General features: G+C 44.6%; 1 protein-coding gene across 5 annotated transcripts in view; it reads right to left on the reverse strand.

The window, feature by feature from the left end:
- The window catches only part of LOC133747810 (zinc finger protein 585A), a 97,272-nt gene that overhangs the window by 14,636 nt on the left and 60,570 nt on the right, over positions 1-22,066 (reverse strand). The window contains exons 1-2 of one of the 5 annotated variants that reach the window (XM_062176162.1): positions 9,287-9,332; positions 6,312-6,524 (exon numbers count right to left, since the gene is read on the reverse strand). The exons of 1 other annotated variant lie outside the window; for it this stretch is intronic. In XM_062176162.1, the coding sequence (XP_062032146.1) occupies positions 6,312-6,383 (72 nt within the window). In that variant the 5' untranslated portion in view covers positions 6,384-6,524; positions 9,287-9,332. Of the gene's footprint in view, positions 1-6,311; positions 6,525-8,894; positions 8,914-9,238; positions 9,333-22,066 lie in introns of those variants that run through there. 3 more of the 5 variants (XM_062176161.1, XM_062176163.1, XM_062176164.1) reach the window with 3 other exon arrangements.

A 22,066-nucleotide genomic window follows, 5' to 3' on the forward strand; every position in this document is an offset into this window, starting at 1 on the left:
TATCTATAACTCTACCCGTCAAATAAAAAAAAAGAACAAAAGGAAGGGGCTAAAGAAAGAAGGCAAGAGAAAGTTATTTAGATTTTGTACATAGTGAGATTCAGTGACAAGAGATGTATGAGGATGTATACATAGAAGCTGTGTAGAAATCTTTTGTGGAGCACAACATGAAACACAGCTTTCCACTGGTAAACAGAAGAGACACATAAGGACTCTGAAAGATGACAGTGAAAAGATGAGCAAAGACACACATGGAAATATCAACAGAAAGGAGCTGAAGTGTAGGGGGGAAATATTAAACATGACAAGGATGCAATGTGAAATGCATTTTAGATGCTATTAATATCACTATATGGATTTACATAGCACAAAGATTTAAATACTAAAACTATAGTAAGATACAGAGAGAAGTTCATTTTTTTTCTTTCTTTTCTTTCTTTCTTTTTTTGGACAGGCAGAGTGGACAGTGAGAGAGAGAGACAGAGAGAAAAGGTCTTCCTTTGCCGTTGGTTCACCCTCCAATGGCCGGCACGCTGTGGCCGGCGCACCGTGCTGATCCGAAGCCAGGAGCCAGGTCTTCTCCTGGTCTCCCATGGGGTGCAGGGCCCAAGCACTTAGGCCATCCTCCACTGCACTCCCTGGCCACAGCAGAGAGCTGGCCTGGAAGAGGGACAACCAGGACAGAATCCAGCACCCCGACTGGGACTAGAACCCAGTGTGCCGGCGCCGCAAGGTGGAGGATTAGCCTATTGAGCTGCGGCGCCGGCAGAAGTTCATTTTTAGTAAGAAACTTTAAACATTTCTCAGATCCATGAAATAAAGTGAAAAAAAAAAAAAAGCTAATTCTGTAAGAACCTTGTAATATCTTGTAGAATCATGTTTCATATCCTAGAAATAGATTTCTTTTCAAGTATCTGTTATCTTTTCAAGTGTCTATGTCACATTCAGAAATATTTATCATAAAATTTACAAACAAAAGTCCTAATGACACTCCAAATGGCAAATGTATCTCTCCAATGTGGCAATACTAACTTTATTAAAAGTGGAATTTTTAAAATGAAAATCTGAACATCTACAAATGAAAATGTGAGACATGGCAATTAAAGATATGGTAGGAAATTTCATGTTTCTAGAAATTCACCCTTTTCATCTAGATTTTAAATGTATATGCATGATATAAATTACTTTTCTAAATTATCTTTAGACTGTAAGTTTCTAGCATTTCTTACAAAGGCATTTAAATCTGTATTAACCCTCTCCCCACCTGGCTTAGCTTTACCTTACAAACTTTAAGATATAGCAAGTTATTTACTGAAATATTGATTTTTTTAAATTGTGACAAAGCGTACTTAACCAAATTTATCATTATAATCTTAAGCGTGCAGTTCAGTACTATTAACTACATTCACAATGTTGTACAAAAGCCTTTTTTTTTTGTTTCTAAATTAATGTTTTTGCTTAGAGAAGAAAAATAATAATATTATGTCAAAGATTTACAGGTTTTTTTCTTCTTTAATCACTAAGCTTTTAAGGGTAGTGTGAATGGTATATTTAAATTTTTGGGGGCCGGCGCTGTGGTGTAGTAGGTTAAGCAACCACCTACGGCGCTGGTATCCCATATGGGTGCTGGTTTAAGTCTCAGCTGCTCCACTTCCTATCCAGCTCCCAACTGATAGCCTCTCTCTGTTGATGGCCTGGGAAAGCAGAAGATGACCCCAGTGCTTGGGCCCCTGAACCCGCATGGCAGAGCCAGAGAAGCTCCTGACTTCTGGCTTCAGATTGGCCCAGCGGCCATTTGGGGAGTGAACCAGCAGATGGAAGACCTCTCTCTGTCTCCTCCGTCTCTGTCAGTAACTCTGCCTCTCAAGCAAATCAATGAATCTTCTAAAAAATATTCTGTTCATGTTTACCTAATAGAGTTAAAAGAAACGTTATCAGTTAAATAAATGTTGATAATTTTATAACTCTTTGTAAACTGTTCCTTTTATAAGTATGAAACATCCTTCTTCATCCCTTTAGGTGTTTTTCAAATTAAATTCCTTTTGATGTATTACAAAAATTATAGCCCTAGCTTGCTTGCTTGCTTTTTTTTTTTTTTTGACAGGCAGAGTGGACAGTGAGAGAGAGACAGAGAGAAAGGTCTTCCTTTGCCGTTGGTTCACCCTCCAATGGCCGCCGCACGCGCTCCTGCCGGCGCACTACGCTGATCTGAAGCCAGGAGCCAGGTGCTTCTCCTGGTCTCCCATGGGGTGCAGGGCCCAAGCACTTGGGCCATCCTCCACTGCCCTCCCGGGCCATAGCAAGAGCTGGCCTGGAAGAGGGGCAACTGGGACAGAATCCGGCGCCCTGACCAGGACTAGAACCCGGGGTGCCGGCACCGCAAGGCGGAGGATTAGCCAATTGAGCCACGGCTTGTATTTTTTTAAAAAGATTTATTTTATTTTATTTTTATTTGACAGGTAGAGTTACAGACAGTGAGAGAGAGAGACAGAGAGAAAGGTCTTCCTTCTGTTGGTTCACTCCCCAAACGGCCACAACGGCCGGAGCTGCGCTGATCCGAAGCCAGGAGCCAGGTGCTTTCTCCTGGTCTTCCATGTGGGTGCAGGCGCCCAAGCACTTGGGCCATCCTCCACTGCCCTCCCAGGCCAGAGCAGAGAGCTAGACTAGAAGAGAAGCAACCAGTACTAGAACTAGGCACCCATATGGGATGCCAGCACCACAGGAGGAAGATTAACCTAGTGCACCACGACACCAGCCCACTTGCTTGCTTTTTAAAGATTTAATTTATTTGAAAGTGAAAGTTACAGGGAGGGAAAGACAGAGATCTTCCATCAGCTGATTCACTCCCTGGATGGCTGCCACTGGGCTAGGTCAAGCCAAAGCAAGGAGCCAGGAGGTACTTCCAGGTCTCCCACATGGGTGGCAGGGGCCCAAGCACTTGGGCCATTTTCTGCTGCTTTTCCCAGACCATTGGCAGGGAGCTGGATCAGAAGTGGAACAGCTGGGACACAAACCAGCACCCATATGGATGCTGGTGTTGGAGGTGAGGGCTTTACCTGCTATACCACAATGCTGGCCCATTCTAGATTTCTTTTGGTTCTTTTTTCTGAATCAATCTTTTTTTTTTTTGACAGGCAGAGTTAGACAGTGAAAGAGACAGAGAGAAAGGTCTTCCTTCCGTTGGTTCACCCCCCAAATGGCCGCTACGGCCAGTGTGCTGCAGCCAGCGCAATGCGCCGATTTGAAGCCAGGAGCCAGATGCTTCCTCCTGGTTTCCCATGCGGGTGCAGGGCTCAAGTACCTGGGCCATCCTCCACTGCCTTCCTGGACCACAGCAGAGAGCTGGACTGGAAGAGGAGCAACCAGGACAGAACCGGTACCCCAACCAGGACAAGAACCTGGGGTGCCAGCGCCGTAGGCAGAGGATTAGCCAAGTGAGCCGCGGCGTCGGCCCTGAATCAATCTTTTTCTGCTCCTTTTTTTTTTTAATTTTTTTTATTTTTTTTTTATTTTTATTTTTTTTACTTTTTGACAGGCAGAGTGGACAGTGAGAGAGAGAGACAGAGAGAAAGGTCTTCCTTTGCCGTTGGTTCACCCTCCAATGGCCGCCGCGGTAGGCGCGCTGCGGCCGGCGCACCGTGCTGATCCGATGGCAGGAGCCAGGTGCTTCTCCTGGTCTCCCATGGGGTGCAGGGCCCAAGGACTTGGGCCATCCTCCACTGCACTCCCGGGCCACAGCAGAGAGCTGGCCTGGAAGAGGGGCAACCGGGACAGGATCGGTGCCCCGACCGGGACTAGAACCCGGTGTGCCGGCGCCGCAAGGCGGAGGATTAGCCTAGTGAGCCGCGGCGCCGGCCTGCTCCTTTATTTTTAAATGAGGAATTAGCTAACTAATGGTATTATCCATGGTGTTATACAAAAACCAATCTCACAAAACAAGCAAGATCACTATTCTGACCATCATGACACAAGGCAAAACCAAGATCACTTTCCAATCATGTCTGAGCACAAAGATCAGAATACTATTCAAACCACAAAAGTGAACATTCCCTTTTCTAGTATAAGTGATTGCTGCTTCTTTACCATAAGTTTTGTCTTACTGCATTATACTTATCTTCCAAATAAAAAGAATGAAGATACACAATCATAAAAACGCCCAACACCAATGGCAGTGGAGGTTCATGGAGATTTGGTTAAAATCTCACTACACTTGACTGACTCCTTGAAATGAAATTCTACTACTTCCTATATATTCCATAGAAAAGGGAGCAATGACAACAATGTCCACTGCAACACTGTTCATAACATGTTCTGCATTTTACCAAACATTAAAAAAGCAGTAAGCGGGGCCAGAGCTGTGGCATAGTGGGTAAAGCAACTGCCTGCAGTGCCAGCATCCCACGTGGGTGAGGGTTCGAGTCCAAGTCCTGGCTGTTCCACTTCCAATGAAGCTCTCTCCTGGGTCTTTTTTTTTTTTAATTTTTCTTATTTCTAGGGACTGGGACTGTGGCATAGGAGATCCAGAAGAAGCTCCAGCCTCCTGATTTGGATTAGCCCAGCTCTGGCCATTGCGGACATTTGGGGAGTGAGCCAGTAGAGGGAAGACTTCTCTCTCTCTCTCTCTCTCTCTCTCTCTCTCTCTCTTTCTTTTTCTCTCTCGGTGTCTCTCTGTAACTCTGCCTTTCAAATAAATAAATAAATCTTTAAAAAAAATAAATAGGCAAAAGTGTTTCTAAAACACAATTTCTGTGAAATCAAAGGAAAAACAATTTGTGGTTGTTTTTATTTATATATAGAATGAAGAAATCAAAGAAAACTAAAAAATGAAACTGGTCATCTATATTAGGAGATGTGGGCAAGTAGGGGACAGAGGTAGGGGCACAACAGTCCCACTTTCTTCCTGAACTTCTATCACCATAATCCTTTTCATGTGCTGCTTTCTAGACTTTTCTAATTTTTAAACTAAGTGAATACACTTCCTATTCTACCCTTCCTAGTAAACTATCATCTTTATCTTCAGATGAATAGGAATCACATAAAAGTCATAAATAAGAACAGAATGCTTATAAAAAAGAATGTTTAGAAAACAAACTAGAATTTATGAAAATTAAAACACTGAATTTAAAATGTTGATAACAGGCCGGCGCCATGGCTCACTAGGCTAATCCTCCGCCTTGCAGCGCCGGCACACCAGGTTCTAGTCCCGGTCGGGGCACCGGATTCTGTCCCGGTTGCCCCTCTTCCAGGCCAGCTCTCTGCTGTGGCCAGGGAGTGCAGTGGAGGATGGCCCAAGTCCTTGGGCCCTGCACCCCATGGGAGACCAGGAGAAGCACCTGGCTCCTGCCATCGGATCAGCGCAGTGCGCCGGCCGCAACGTGCCAGCCGCGGCAGCCATTGGAGGGTGAACCAACGGCAAAGGAAGACCTTTCTCTCTCTCTCTCTCTCTCTCTCTCTCTCTCACTGTCTAACTCTGCCTGTCCAAAAAAAAAAAAAAATGTTGATAACAGTGCTAAGCAGCTCAACAGAATAACTGGAAGACAGGCTTCAAAGTTCTCCAGAATGGCGAATAGTAAAGAAATAGAAGACAGTGGAGGAAAAAAATGGAGAAAACTAAAAAAGAAATTTCAAAGAGAGAATAGAGAACATACTTGTATTTGGGGAGAAAGTTTAGAAAAAAATGGAGAAATACCTCTAAACTCCTAAACAGAAGTGAATTCTAACCACAAATCTTGCCTGCAGCCAAAGATCAATACATTGTGAAGACAAACAAGTCTTCTTTCACAGTCACCTTTCCACTGTCATACAACCCACCTCTAGAGATGGAGATATTATCCATGTGTTGTTCATTCTTGACAGAAAGATCAAATTTTGGGGGTGGCACTGTGGTGCCGTGGGTTAAGCCACCACCTACAATGCTGGCATCCTAATGGTCACCAGTTCAAGAGCCAGCTGCTCCACCTCCGACCCAGCTCTCTGCTATGGCCTGGGAAAGCTGCGGAAGATGGCCTAAGTGCTTGGGCCCCTGCACCCACGTGGGAGACCCAGAAGAAGTCTGGGCTTCTGGATTTGGCCTGGCACAACTCCAGCAGTTGGGCCATTTGGGGAGTGAACCAATGGATGAAAAATCTCTCCTCTCTCTCTATCTCTGCCTTTCAAATAAATATTAAAAAATTTTTTTTTTCTTTTAGAAACAGTAGGTCTACAGTCTGGCTGCTTCCTGTGGCCCATGTATCTCTGCCCTGAGGTTCTGGTGATAGATCAGAGATATATATTGTGGGATGAACTGCCAGCCCCTGGGACCACCTCCTCACCTCACATGAGCTGCCATGATCTTCTGGAGCTAGGGCTGGGGACTGCTGGGTAGAAGTCCAGTTAGCTGGCATGGCCACACTGGGTTTCAATCCTTGTTCTCTCAGGAGTTGAAAGCTTAGGGCTCATCTATAAACTCAAGAAAAACTGTTGGGAAGAGATCGCCTGGAGTTGGAGAAAATCTGGTCTGGGGCTTCCTAGAGACATCAAGAAACCTGGAAGGACAACAGCCATAGTCAGTCATTCAACATTCATTATAAAAACATTCCCAAGTATACCAAAGTACAGGTCCCCGAGCTAGAAACGCAGAGCAGTGGCTCCCAAACCTGACTATACACTGAATCACCTCGAGGGCTTATTACAACACAGTTAAATATTCTCAGCCTCACCCCTCAGTTTCTGATTCACTGGGTCTATGACAGGGCCTAAAAATTTGCCTTTCTATTTACGGCCCAGGTGATACTGATATTGTTGGCCCAGGGATAACACTTTGAGAAAGTGTACTGGGAGAATAGAGTATAAGAAATCTGTCGGGGCTGGCGCTGTGGCACAGTGGGCTAACGCCCTGGCCTGAAGCGCCGGCATCCCATATGGGTGCCGGTTCGAGACCCAGCTGCTCCTCTTCCAATCCAACTCTCTGCTATGGCCTGGGAAAGCAGTAGAAGATAGCCCAAGTCCTTGGGCCCCTGCACACGCATGGGAGACCAGGAAGAAGCTCCTGGCTCCTGGTTATTGATCAGCATAGCTCCGGCCGTTGCAGCCAATTGGGGATTGAACCAGCAGGAAGACCTCTCTCTCTCTCTTTGCCTCTCCTTCTCTCTCTGTGTAACTCTGACTTTCAAATAAACAAAAAATTTAAAAAAAAATTCTAGCAGGACTGAACATTTAAATATATGTACTTTTTAAATTCCTATACAATATTAGAATAAATTTTACAAGTATACATTTCTATAACATTATGGTAGGCTGAGAGGGATATTATTACACATAAGAAGAAACCCAGAAGCTATAAAGGAAAAAACACAGATATTTCTGAATTAAAAACTTCCTAATTATGTTAAAATATACCATAAAAATCAAAATGGTATAAATTTTTTCATGATATTGAAATAGGTTATTTCTAGTGTTATATCTAATACAGTCACTAAGGTGAACAAAAGACCAGGGGAAAAAACTAGACAAAGTATATGAATATTCAAAGAAAAGAGAACTTACATGGCAATTAAATAAAAAGATGTCAACTTTAGCAACAGGAAAATACATTAGAATAATTAAGTATAATTTTTCCTCAGAATGATAAAGCTTTTAAAAAAGGCAACAATTGGGGCCAGTGCTGTGGTGCAGCGGGTTAAAGCTCCACTCTTCAGCACTGGCATCCCATATGGACACCGGTTTGAGTCCCGGCTGCTCCACTTCTGATCCAGCTCTCTGCTGTGGCCTGGGAAAGCAGTGGAAGATGGTCCAAGACCTTGGGCCCTTGCACCTGCATGGGAGACCGAGAGGAAGCTCCTGGCTTCAGATTGGTGCAGCTCCAGCCACTGTGATCATCTGGGTAGTGAAACAGCGAATGGAAGACCTCTCTCACTCTCTCTGGCTCTACCTCTCTCTGTAACTGTCTCAAATAAGTAAATCTTAAAAAAAAAAAAAAAAAAAAAAAAAAAAAAAAAAAAAAAGAAGGCCGGCACCGCGGCTCACTAGGCTAATCCTCCACCTTGTGGCGCCTGCACACTGGGTTCTAGTCCCAGTCGGGGCACCGATCCTGTCCCGGTTGCCTCTCTTCCAGGCCAGCTTTCTGCTGTGGCCAGGGAGTGCAGTGGAGGATGGCCCAAGTCCTTGGGCCCTGCACCCCATGGGAGACCAGGAGAAGCACCTGGCTCCTGCCATCGGATCAGCACGGTGCGCCGGCCGCAGCGCGCCTACCGCGGCGGCCATTGGAGGGTGAACCAACGGCAAAAGGAAGACCTTTCTGTCTCTCTCTCACTGTCCACTCTGCCTGTCAAAAATAAAAAAAAATAAATAAATAAAAATAAAAAAAAGAAAGAAAGAAAGAAAAAGAAAAACTGCTGGACACAGCAATTTTCTAAAAAATAAATAAATAAATAAAATTAAAAAGCAGCAATACCCACTGCTAGAAAGCATTTAGGGAAATGTTTTATAAATTTGTTGCTGAAAGCTTGAAATGCTGTATCTTTTGACCTATTCACTGATGACTATTATTTTAAAATACACATAATTGTTTATAATAATATGGTTTCGAACGTACAAAGAGGAAACAAGAAAAGGACACACAGGTAGACATGCTTCCTCTCCACTGTGAGTTTACCTTCTTAGACAAAATAATTTGTAAGGAGATGCAAGTAGATATGTATGAAATATACGCTCAACACGTATAAAAATACAGTCAGCGAACGCACAGTTTCTATGTAGTAGAGGTGACATTTACGAAAACTAACCAAGACCTAGGCCATAAGGCAATTTTTCAACTCCAGCACTACTCAGACATTATTTCAAATAGAAAACGCGCTTTTTAGGTAAATCATGAGTCAACTAAAAAAGTGATTACAATTCTTTTAAAAATCACTTACACTTGAGCCATAAAGAAAACCGGTGAATCATTATATTAAAGAATGTTGAAAATTAATGAGCTAACGTTCCACCCCAGGTTAGAAAGAAAGCGGTCCCTGGATTCGAGAGACTCCTAAAGCTGACCCCACAGGTTCTCGGCTCCCGAATCCCAATAACTCAGCTCAAAAACTCCACCACTGCCCAAGGACTCCGGTCACAGACGACCACCAACCGACGCCACACACCTTGCCCCACGCCCCATGTCTGAACTCAGAAACCATCAGTATTAACCCCACGGACCACTCCTCACTCCCCCACCCCGCCCTCCATTACTAATTCTACGCAATCCTTAATCGCAACTAACCCAAATCATCTCAGCGACCTCTTCGTATTAAAATAGGGAAATACGTACTCCTGTCAGCGGCGGCAAAAAGCCCCGAGGGCCACTTCCGCTTACGCTCCCATTTCTACGACCGCCCCTTCGTGCTATTGGTGCTGCGCATGCTCCGTATTTACTTGGAAGCCGCAATTCGCCCACAGTCAACAGGGCGCCGAGGCGTCGTTAGAGACAGTGACCAGTACCATAGGAGAGGCTGCGGGCGGAAAACATGGCCGCGCCCACTGGAGTTTCTTCGTGTGAGCCGCCATCCAGGCAGCGGCTCCATTCCGTACGGCGGAGCCATGGGACTCCCGCCCAGAAACTGCCTTTGGAAGTGGGGTAGGCGTCAGGGTGGTGGGGACTCTACAGTTCTGTTCTGGGAAATAAATCGGAGCGAGCAGGGGGAGAAGTCAGGGTGTCCTTTTCTGACAGGCTGGTGGAGGGAATGGATGCTTGAACTCCCAAGTTTTGCCATCAGCCTCTTCTCTAAGTAAAACTATAGCAGGCAGCAATAATTTTAAAATGACAATGGTGTTTAATATGGTCAATGTGTGACTAAAACCACCCACAGAAAACTTTGCTGTTTTTTTTACTTGTACATTAAAACAAATCATGAATAACGTTCTTACTATGTAAATAAAGGCTTCAGTCCACTATTTCATTGTCCCCTTTGCTTTTCCTAGATGGAAATTCTGAAGCAACTACCAATCCCATCATCCCCCCACCCCTCTATGAAGATGCGCACGTGCAGTTGTAAAGAGGCAATTCCTTTCTCGTTGTTAAGACCTAAATATGCTTCAAACCCCATCATAAATACTGCTTCTAACAGCAAGTCTTGCATGGCACTGCTGGGAGGTTCTATGCTCTCCTCAAAATGTTCAGTCCCTGCAGGTGCGGAAAATTTTTTAAAAAAGATTTATTTTATTATTTGAAAGACAGAGTTGCAAAGAGAGATAGAGAGAGAGAGGTCTTCCACCTGCTGGTTCACTCTCCAAATGACCACAATGGCCAGAGCTGAGCTGATCCGAAGCCAGGAGCCAGGAGCTTCTTCCTGGTCTCCCTCACAGGAGCAGGGGCCCAAAGACTTGAGCCATCTTCTGCTGCTTTCCCAGGCCATAGCAGAGAGCTGGATCGGAAGTGGAGCAGTTGGGACTTGAACTGACATCCATCCCAAATGGATGCTGGCACTGCAGGCCTGGGCTTTAACCTGCTGCACCACAGCGCAGGCCCCGGGAAAACTTTTAAGAGGATTGGACCTATACTGTAATGTAAACATCCTAAGTACTTTCAGGCCAGTTATGTCCCTCTCTGGAACTCAGCTTAAAAATAGGTTCTGGGTGTTGGCACCATGGGGCAGCAGGTTAAGCCTTGGCTTGGGGCACCCACATCCCAAATCCAAGGGACTGTTCAAGACCTGGCTACTTTGCTTGGGATTCACTCTTCTGCTAATGCACCTGGGAATGTAGCAGATGATGGCCCACATACTTGGGTCCCTGCCACCCATGTGGAGAGACGTGGATGGCGTTCCTGGCTCCTGGTTTCTGCCCAGCCCAGCCCCAGATGTTATGGACATTTGGGAAGTAAACCAGTACATGGAAGATCTCTCTGTCTCTGTCTTTTGAATAAATATCTTTAAAATAAAGATAGATTCAATTACAGAATTTGACTGCTTATCCTAGGTTCTTTTCTTTCCTCTCAAATGATATTTAGTCTAATGAAAAGACTTTGAGATCCACTAGTGAACACACACTTCTTTCAGAGGCCCAAGAAGCTGTTAATGTTTTTGTGCTGTGGTTTTGTTAAAAAGAAATATTTTCAGAAATGCATGTGCACATATATGAGAAGAATGCTATTAGCCTCTTAAAAACTATCTAAAGAGGACTATAAGTGAATAAGACAAGAATAACGGAATTTTAATAAATGTTGAAGTAGGGTCATGGTACATGGAGTTCCTTATAATGTTCTCTCTTTATTATTTGTGTGAAAATTTCATACAAAAATTAAAGAATAAAGAATTTAAAAAACATTTACAAAGAAATATGAAGACAAAACAGGTATGGTGATACTATTGTGCAAATACAGATTTCAAAGCAAACAGTATTAGTAGAAATAGTCAATATTTTAAAATGATGTCGTTGCCAAGAGCATGCAACACTTCATATATATATCTAACAATATAGTTCTGAAGTAAATACAGCAAAACCTGATAGATTGGGGGATATCTGGGAATCTACAATCACAATAACAAACCAACACATCTCTCAGATCAAGTAGAATAAATGTAGGTAGAAGGCTTTACTGAAATAGCATAATAATTGACTTTATGCATCACATATCTGCACTTTTTTTTTTTGACAGGCAGAGTGGACAGTGAGAGAGAGAGACAGAAAGAAAGGTCTTCCTTTGCCGTTGGTTCACCCTCCAATGGCTGCTGCGCTGCGGTCGGCGTACCGCACTGATCCGATGGCAGGAGCCAGGTGCTTCTCCTGGTCTCCCATGGGGTGCAGGACCCAAGCACTTGGGCCATCCTCCACTGCACTCCCAGGCCACAGCAGAGAGCTGGCCTGGAAGAGGGGCAACCGGGACAGAATCCGGTGCCCCAACTGGGACTAGAACCCGGTGTGCTGGTGCTGCAAGGCGGAGGATTAGCCTGTTGAGCCACGGCGCTGGCAATATCTACACTTTTAAATCAGAGAATGAAAATTTTTTCAAATATACTGAAAAATTCTGAACAAAGTAGCTCATAAAAGAAATTATAAATCCCTCAAACTGACATCACACAAACCACATTTCCCAGGCTTGACTTCAATTGGAAATCAGTAACAGGCAGCTAATGAAACATGCCAAATACCTGGTACTTAAATACACAAATGTAATAACCTGTGGGCTAAAGAGAACACAGGGATATCACAAGCTACTAAGAATAAAGAGGAAAATAATAATATTGTAAATGTAAAAGCTAAGGGGTCCCGGCACTGCAGCAAAGTGGATGAGGCCACTGCCTGCAGTGCTGGCATCCCATATGGGCGCTATTTCAAGTCCCGGCTGCTCCACTTCCAATCCAGCTCTCTGCTATAGCCTGGGAAAGCAGTGGAAGATGGCCCAAGTGCTTGAGCCTCTGACCCAGTGTGGGGGACCCAGAGGAGGCTCCTGGCTAATGGTTTCAGATCGGTGTAGCTCCGGCCATTGCAGCCAATTGGGGAGTGAACAAGCAGATGGAAGACCTCTCTTTCTCTCTCTCTGCCTCTCCTTGTCTCTCGCTGTAACTCCAACTTTCAAAGAAACAAATAAATCTTTAAAAAAGAAAAAATGGTAAGGGATGGGCAACATGCAACATGATCTCCAGGAGGAAATTTAAGCCTAAAATGTATTTATTAGGAATCTCAGAAGGGCAAGATTGATCAAGTTTTAATCCAACCACATTCCAGTTTCATTGAAGAGCACATATAGTCCATTAACATTTGAAGAGATTTTCATCATTAATGATCCAGGAAATGTAAATCGAGCTGATAACAATATAATTTTATATTTGCTTAACAAAATTTAAGACTTCGCTAATTCTGGGGTGGGTGTTTAGCCCAGTAGTTAAGATGCCCATATTCCATATCAGAACACCTCGATTCAATACTGGCTAATGTAAACCCTGGGAGGCAGCAGTGGTGGCTTCAAGTAACTGGGTTCCTGCCACCCACATGGGAGCCCTGGACTGAACTCCTGGCTCCTGGCTTCAGCCTGGCCCTGCCACTTTGGAATGAACCAACAGATGGGAGCACTCTCTTCCCCATTTGTCTCTGCCTCTCAAATAACTTTTTTGAAAACATGATTTTGCTGCATCTCATAAATTTTGATACATTGTATTTCATTTTCATTTGTCTAAAGATAATTTTAAAATTTCTGATTTTTAAAAAAGATTTATTTATTTATTTGAAAGAGTTACAGAGAGAGAAGGAGAGGCAGAGAGAGAGAGATCTTCCATCCTCTGGTTCACTCCCCAGTTGGCTGCAATGGCCGGAGCTATGCCGATCCGAATCCAGGAGCCAGGAGCTTCTTCCGGGTCTCCCATGTGGTATAGGGGCCCAAGGACTTGGGCTATCTTCTACTGCTTTCCCAGGCCATAGCAGAGAGCTGGATGGGAAGAGGAGCAGCCAGGACTCGAACTGGTGTGCATTTGGGGTGCTGGCACTGCAGGCCGGGAACTTAACCCATTGTGCCACAACGCCAGCCCCCAAAATGCTAGTTTTTAAAAATGAGTTCTGAGGCATACCAGTCTTGCCTTCTGAGATCACCACGTCCTGTGGAAGTCACTCATAACTCTTGGTTCATGTCTGTGATTATGCTAGTACAATTATAGCTCAGTTGTTTTATTAACCATAGTTCATTTCCTCCCAGATGTAGGAAGATAAAACAATGAATCTAACTCATACAGGAGTCAACTTTTGCAACCAGAACAGCCTAACTTAAATGGAATATGCTAATAACTTATTTGCCTTCTGGACAAAAAAAAAGTTATTACATGAACTAACACTGAGAACTACATCTATATAAATATATATAAACATGGGACAATAGCTAGATTTATTTGTTAAAATAACTCGTCTTTATAAACTGATTCTAGTAAACATCAGACATTACTGCAAATTATGTACTTGGATCTTGTGTCCTCAGGGGGTTCACATGTTGGAGTCTTGGTCCCCTGTGTGGCAATGTTAAGCGGTGATAGGACCTTCAAGAGGTGGGGCCTCCTGAGAGGCCCATGGGTCACTGAGGGTGCCGCTCTCAAAAGTGACCAAGGTAGTTCTCATGGTATTCTGATTAGATTTTGTGAGAGGGTTATTATAAAAGAGCAAGACGAAACTTTCCCTGTTGCTTCTGGCTTCCTGTCTGTGTGTTCTCTCCCTCTCACACAAGTTCCCACCATGATGCCATCAATCATTAGGCCCTCACTGAGTTGAATTGATGGAGTCACATGATCTTGAACTTTCAGCATCCCAAACTGGGAGTTATATAAACCTCTATTCTTTGTAAGATACCCAGCATCAGTATTTTATTATAGCAGTGGAAAACAGCCTAATACAAACCTACATGATTATACTTACAATACTATATTTACACGGTATATTAAATGACTGTTCTGCACTTGACCTTAGCCAAAAGGCTGAGAAGCGATTAAATGACTGTTCTGTACAATGATATCTTAAATATATTTTCCAAAATTTCTAAGAATCTTTGGGACATTGGAATTTTAATTCTTGAAGAAATCTGAATTTACCAAAATATTTAATGTTAATATTTACATATTCTTATGTACAACTCAGCAATTATGATCTCAAACCATTATAAAAAGTTCAATGACATAGATTATTTTAAAAACTAGAGTTGAGCCAGTGCTGCGGCTCAATAGGCTAATCCTCCGCCTTGCAGCGCCGGCACACCAGGTTCTAGTCCCGGTCGGGGAGCCGGATTCTGTCCCGGCTGCCCCTCTTCCAGTCCAGCTCTCTGCTATGGCCCGGGAAGGCAGTGGAGGATGGCCCAAGTCCTTGGGCCCTGCACCCCATGGGAGACCAGGAGAAGCACCTGGCTCCTGCCATCGGATCAGCGCGGTGCGCCGGCTGCAGCGCGCCAGCTGCGGCGGCCATTGGAGGGTGAACCAACGGCAAAAGGAAGACCTTTCTCTCTGTCTCTCTCTCTCACTGTCCACTCTGCCTGTCAAAAATAAAAAAATAAAAAATAATAATAATAATAAAAACTAGAGTTGTGGGGTCAACTCTGTGGTGCAGCAGGTTAAGCCACCATGTGCATGCCAGCATCCCATATGGACGCCAGTTCAAGTTCCAGCTGCTCCATTTCCAGTCCAGCTCCCTGATAAATCTGCCTGGGAAAGCAGCAGAGAATGGTCCAAATGCTCAGGCCCCTGCACCCATATGGGAGACCCAGAAAAAGTTCCTGGCTCCTGGCTTTGAATTGGCCCATCTCCGGCCATTGCGGCCATCTGGGGAGTAAACCAGTGGATGGGCGATCTCTCTGTCTCTCTGCCTCTGCCTCTCTGTAACTGTGCCTTCCAAATAAATAAATAAATCTTAAAAAAAAAGACTTCCAGCATACCCCTCACTCTGCCTCCCAATAATTATCATCTCACACTTGCATTAATTTTATAGTAACCTTCTCACATTAATACACAGCCTCCCAGCCTTTCCTATTTCTTTTCTTTTTAAAAAATATCCTTTCTCTATGTTAGCTACCACAAATAAGAGAAAAACATGTGGCACTGGCCATTTTGGATCTGGCTTATTACACTTAGCAAAATAATCTCCAGTTGCATCCATTTTGTTGCAAATGTCAGGATTTCATTTTTTTCATGGCTAAACTGGAAATGGAGGAACCAGGACTCAAATCAGGCATATATGGTTTGGGGGTGTCCCAAGTGGTGACTTAGCCACACCCCAAATACCCAGCCTAGACTGCGTATGTCTAATAATTCAAAGTAAACAGATATTTTCTTCTCCGTATTTATCATATTAGAAAATAGACCTATTATTTTGGATTTTTATAAAAAAATGTTTTAATTACATACTGAAAATGAGAATACATTTTAGTGCTTAAATGAATTTAATGAAAGCTTAAACACCTATTGTTAATTCTTTTGACTCTTCAAGGCATTGTGTAAACTTTTTCAGTCAGCAGGAAAACTTACAAAGAGTTATAATGAAGCTTTACAGAAACATCCTTTACAAAGCCTTCATTACACACATAATTGGAAACTAACATGGGAATGATATTTCAAAATAGGTTTGTGTAGAAGTTAGACCAAAATGACCAAACTCACTGTCCACAGCTCTCATAAACGCAAGGAATGCAGCAAATAGCTAACTTAAGCTTTCTATGGGCACTATTAATGAACAGATTAACAGTGGCATCTCACAGGCAGAACTTTCATGCTAGATTATGTAGGAATATATTACTATAAAGCTCATGGAACGATGCCAAACCATCCCTTTCACAGCTGTGTGAAGATCTAGCAAGTGACACAGCAGGATAGTGTCACCCTGGAAATCCCATCATTGGGTTTACATCAAGCTTTACCAGGTACCGGCTTGAGTCTTATAAAAATGACCTTACTATCTACTGATGTTGCAGTCAAATGCCAATGAGTCTCACATTCATGTCTTGCAGAATGCCTTCACTCTTGAACAAATCCTTATCTTAATCTGATTTTCTTTTAGATGGATCATCCAGCAGCACCTTTCTCATTTGTGGTGAGAACAGCAGTATCACTCAGAGCAAAAACTTGGTCAGATGCAAAGAATTCTTGACTGCCAGTAGACCCCCTACTTTAACCCTGGCCCTTTTTCCCTTGAACTATAACTCCTATACCAACATGTCTCCAAATCTGTCACATCCAAGTTCTTTTCACTCATGCCCCTATCCTATTCAAGCTCGAGAAATAAGAGTGACCAATAAAGTTAAAAATCTACATACTGGGTCGGGGCCGCGGCTCACTAGGCTAATCCTCCGCCTTGCGGCGCTGGCACACCGGGTTCTAGTCCCGGTTGGGGCACCGGATTCTCTCCCGGTTGCCCCTCTTCCAGGCCAGCTCTCTGCTGTGGCCTGGGAGTGCAGTGGAGGATGGCCCAAGTGCTTGGGCCCTGCACCCGCATGGGAGACCAGGAGAAGCACCTGGCTCCTGGCTTTGGATCAGCACAGTGCGCCAGTCGCAGCGTGCCAGCTGCAGCGGCCATTGGAGGGTGAACCAATGGCAAAGGAAGACCTTTCTCTCTGTCTCTCTCTCTCTCACTGTCCACTCTACCTGTCGTCAAAAAAAAAAAAAAAATTCCACATACCGTCTCCACATAAGATCCTTATTCATTATAAAAGGAAAGAGTGACTTTATGGAAGAGGAAACTTACAGATATCATCATAACAAAGATAAAGGTTCACATCACTGGCCGGCGCTGTGGCTCAATAGGCTAATCCTCCGCCTGCGGCGCCGGCACACCGGGTTCTAGTCCTGGTCGGGGCGCCGGATTCTGTCCTGGCCAGCTCTCTGCTATAGCCCGGGAGTGCAGTGGAGGATGGCCCAAGTGTTTGGACCCTGCACCTGCATGGGAGACCAGGAGAAGCACCTGGCTCCTGCCTTCGGATCAGTGCGGTGCGCCGGCCGCAGCGGCCATTGGAGGGTGAACCAACAGCAAAGGAAGACCTTTCTCTCTGTCTCTCTCTCTCACTGTCCACTCTGCCTGTCAAAAAGAAAAAAAAAGAAAGGGGAAAAAAAAGGTTCACATCACTGTCAACAACATATGACTATACTGGCAGCATGTCACCTGTGATAGGACACAAAGTATTCCTGTTGCAAAGTATATAACTTCAATATAATCATGAAAAAAATGACTCAAATTGAGGTAACTCTCCAAAAAATCAATTTTACTTCAAAAGCATCACAATCACGACAAGGAAAGACTGAGGAGATGTCACAGTTTATAGAAGACTAAAGAGACTCAAAAATGAAGTGCAGTGGAGGATCCTGGACTGGGTCTTGGATTAGAGAGACTAAGGAAGTAAGTTCTGTAGTTATATCGTCTTACAGTGTTATATCGCCATCAGTTTGTTAGCATTGGTAATTGTATTATTATGTTAGATGTTAACTTTAGGAGAATCCTTTGAAGGGTACACAGAAGTCCTACGTACAATTTGGTTACCTTTTCTGTGAGTCTAGAAATTTTTTTTGAAACAACTTTTTAAAGAAATTCCTAATCTTTTGGAGCCTGTGTTCTAATAGGGTATAGAGATTTTCAAAAGGTAAGTAAAGCATCTATTATTTTTAGATGGTGATATGTTCTAGAAAGAAAAATAAGGCAAGGGGGAAGAACTAGAAGTATTGGGGGGACCATGTTCGATAGGGTGGCTATGCTGAGCGGCTACACAGCCACGTTTATGGGCTGTTACAAAAGATAGTGGCCCATGGGCTTGAAGCTTCTCAGACAAGTGGATCCCACACGCACCAGTATGAACCCAGGCAGTCCCACTCTCCTAGTGACAGGGCAGACTCCCTGTGGGGAGTCATTCACCAACCTGACCAGCCATTCTCCACTCCTCAGACTCCTGGACCATCGATCGACCCCCTGGAGTGGGCCAGCCAGAGCCCAAACCCAGGGAAGTGCCAAGAAAGCTTCTGCTTGTCAACGCTTCAGGGACACGTCGCTAGGCAACCGAAGCTGCCATTGCAACCGAAGCGGTTGCAGCGTGCGCATGCTCAGTTCAAGGACCCGTTGCCTGAGCCCTCCCCCCTCCCTCCAAGCCAGGGTTGGGGGCAGGGGGCAGTCTGCAGCCTTCGTCTCCTGGAGACTGGTTCAAACCAAGCTTTGGGTCACTTCTCCCACCCCAGTGACGGCAGAGCTGTGTGGGGCTGTGGTAGACAAACTCCTCCGCGGCTCGGATTTCAGAGAGGATGAGAATGGAGTCAGACTCAGCGGCGGATGAAACCAGATTGGCTGTGGACAGGCCAGGGAGGCGATGGAGGAGTTTCCTGAGTGCCCAGGTGAAGCTGTCAACGGAAAACTCAGTGCCCCCGAGTCCAGTATCCCTCGTAGGGCAGGGCCTAGGAACCCCTTGCCCTGTGCTCAGACCTCTGAGGAGGGCTTTGTCTTTGAAGTGTGTTGTGAGAAATGTTGGCAGTCTGCGAACCCGTGCAGAACCCTGTCACCCCTGACCTCTTCAGGTACCTGGGGATGTCCAGGAAATACCTGACCACGGAGGAATCATCCCTCTGGAGGGAGCACACATTTTTCAGGCATCTTCTGTAACTCTAATGAACATCTTTCTTTCTCTAACTGGTGATCCTGTGACTAACCAGAATGTTTGCTCTACAGATAAAATAATGCCTACTTAAGAACTCCAGGGGCTGACTGCATGGAAATGGCTAGAATGGTAGATCTCACCTGAAGAGGAAATTTGCCACCACCAAGCCTACTTTTATTTGACATCACCACCTGGACAAGAATCTGTTACTACCAGCTGCAAACAACCATGCTTTATGTCAAAGGAAACTCCACCTAATTGGTGTCAAGAAGATTATCAAAAATGATGCTGGGAGCTGCCTACCAGGCTTTCCAAACTCCCCTTTCTCCAGCACTCTTTGTTATTATTAATGTAAGGGTCTGACTGTTTTGGCAAAATTTCAAAGGATAAATTTTTTTCTTTCTTAATTTTCTTTAATTGTATTTTATTCATATTTATTGTTTTCTTCAACTTAGCTTGGGTTTGATTTGTATATCTTTTCCTATTTTTCTCAGGTAATGACTTAGGTCATTTATTTATTTTAAAGGTTTATTTTATTTACTTGAAAGACAGAGTTACAGAGAGGAGGAGCCAGAGAGAGAGAGAGAGAGAGAGAGAGAGAGGTCTTCCATCCAATGGTTCACTCCCCAAATGACCGCAACGGCCAGAACTTAGCTGAACCAAAGCCAGGAGCCACAAGCTTCTTCTGGGTTTCCCATGTGGGTGCAGGGGACCAAGGACTTGGGCCATCTTCTACTGCTTTCCCAGGCCATAGCAGAGAGCTGGATGGGAAATGGATCAGCAGGGACTAGAACTGGCAACCATATGGGATGTCAGCACTGCAGCCTGGGGCTTTAACCCCCTGTGCCACAGCGCCAGCCCCTAGGTAATTTATTTATTTATTTATGACAGGCAGAGTGGACAGTGAGAGAGAGAGACAGAGAGAAAGGTCTTCCTTTTTGCCATTGGTACACCCTCTAATGGCCGCTGTGGCCAGCGCATCGTGCTGATCTGAAGCCAGGAGCCAGGTGCCTCTCCTGGTCTCCCATGGGGTGCAGGGCCCAAGGACCTGGGCCATCCTCCACTGCCTTCCACGGGCCACAGCAGAGAGCTGGCCTGGAAGAGGGGCAACCGGGATAGAATCTGGCGCCCTGACCCGGACTAGAACCTGGTGTGCCGGCGCCGCAAGGTGGAGGATTAGCCTGTTAAGCCATGGTACCGGCCCTAGGTTATTGATTCTTTTCTAATACAGGTATTTAATGCTGTAAATTTTCCTCTGTGCAATGCTTTGGTTACAAAGATAAGCTTTTTGCCGTTGGTTCACCCCCCAGTGGCTGCTGCGGCCGGCGCACCACGCTGATCCGATGGCAGGAGCCAGGTGCTTCTCCTGGTCTCCCATGGGGTGCAGGGCCCAAGGACCTGGTCCATCCTCCACTGCACTCCCGGGCCACAGCAGAGAGCTGGACTGGAAGAGGAGCGACCGGGACAGAATCCGGTGCTCTGACCGGGACTAGAACCTGGTGAGCTGGGGCCGCAGGCGGAGGATTAGCCTAGTGAGCCACAGCTCTGGACAATAAGCTTTATTTTCATTTTCATGTTATTCAAAATGTTTCAAAATTTCTCTTTGGACTTCATTATTTACAAGTGTTTTGTTTAACGTCCAGATATTTTAGGATTTTTCCATCTTTATTTCTGTTGTTGATATTTAGTAACATTTCATTGCAATCTGACAGCAAATTTTGTATGATTTCCATTCTTTTAAACTTGGTAAGGTGCTGTTAATGGCCCAGAATGCAGTCTACTTTGGTGAATGCTCCACGTAAGCTTGAGAAGAATAGGTAGTCTGCTGTGGTTGGACAAAGTTTTCTACAGATGTGAGTTAGGTCCAGTGGATTGATGGTGCTGCTCAGTTCAACTATTTCCTTTTGATTTTCTACTTGGATCTGTCAATTACTTGAAAAGGATACTGAAATCTCCATCCATAATGTTGGATTCATCTGTTTCTCCTTGCAGTTCTATTAGTATTTGCTTCCCATATTTTGATTCTCTATTGTTAGGCCAATATTTATATAATTCTCTCTTTATCCCTGATAATTTTCCTTAACTGGAAGTTGGTTTTCTTGAATTTAATAAAACTTTCATCGTTTAGTGTGAGCATGGCATAACTGTCTAATGCTTCACTTTTTAAAAAAAGAGTTATTTATTTATTTGAAGGGCAGAGTTAGAGAGAATGAGAGACACAAAGTCTTCTATCCACAGGTTTACTCCCCAAATGGCTACCACAGCTGGGGCTAGGGCAGGCTGAAGCCAGGAACTAGGTGCTGCTTCTGAGTCTCCCCAGCGTGAGGGGCTCAAGGACTTGGGCCATCTGCTGCTGCTTTCTCAGACACATTAGCAGGGAGCTGGATCAGAAGTGGAACAGCCGGGACACAGACTGGTGCCCATATGGGATGCTGGTGTCACAGGCAGCAGCTTTACCCACTGTGCTACAATGCTGGCTCCTACCCCAGCACTTTTAAACTTTCTCTGTCTTTATATTTAAAGTGAATTTTCTGTAGACAACATACAGCTGGATCTTGTTTTTATACGTATTTTGGCAATCTCTTTATGGCTTTTGCATGCTTGTTTTGTGTACAATTTATATACAATGAAATATATAAATCTTAAGTGTACTATTTTCTGGCTTACATTTAGCCACTAACATTTCAGCTAGAAAAACTAGAGGCATATGCATACAACTTGGTAAAAAGTTAGTTGATGTTTGTTTAAAAGTAATGATTATAATATCACTTTAAAATGCTACAAAATATAGGCCGGTGCCGTGGCTCACTAGGTTAATCCTCTGCCTTGCGGCGCCAGCACACCGGGTTCTAGTCCCGGTCGGGGCACCGGATTCTGTCCCGGTTGCCCCTCTTCCAGGCCAGCTCTATGCTGTGGCCAGGGAGTGCAGTGGAGGATGGCCCAAGTCCTTGGGCCCTGCACCCCATGGGAGACCAGGAGAAGCACCTGGCTCCTGCCATCGGATCAGCGTGGTGTGCCGGC

The sequence above is a fragment of the Lepus europaeus genome, chromosome 19 (genome assembly GCF_033115175.1).
Source record: "Lepus europaeus isolate LE1 chromosome 19, mLepTim1.pri, whole genome shotgun sequence".
Taxonomy (NCBI): Eukaryota; Metazoa; Chordata; class Mammalia; order Lagomorpha; family Leporidae; genus Lepus; species Lepus europaeus.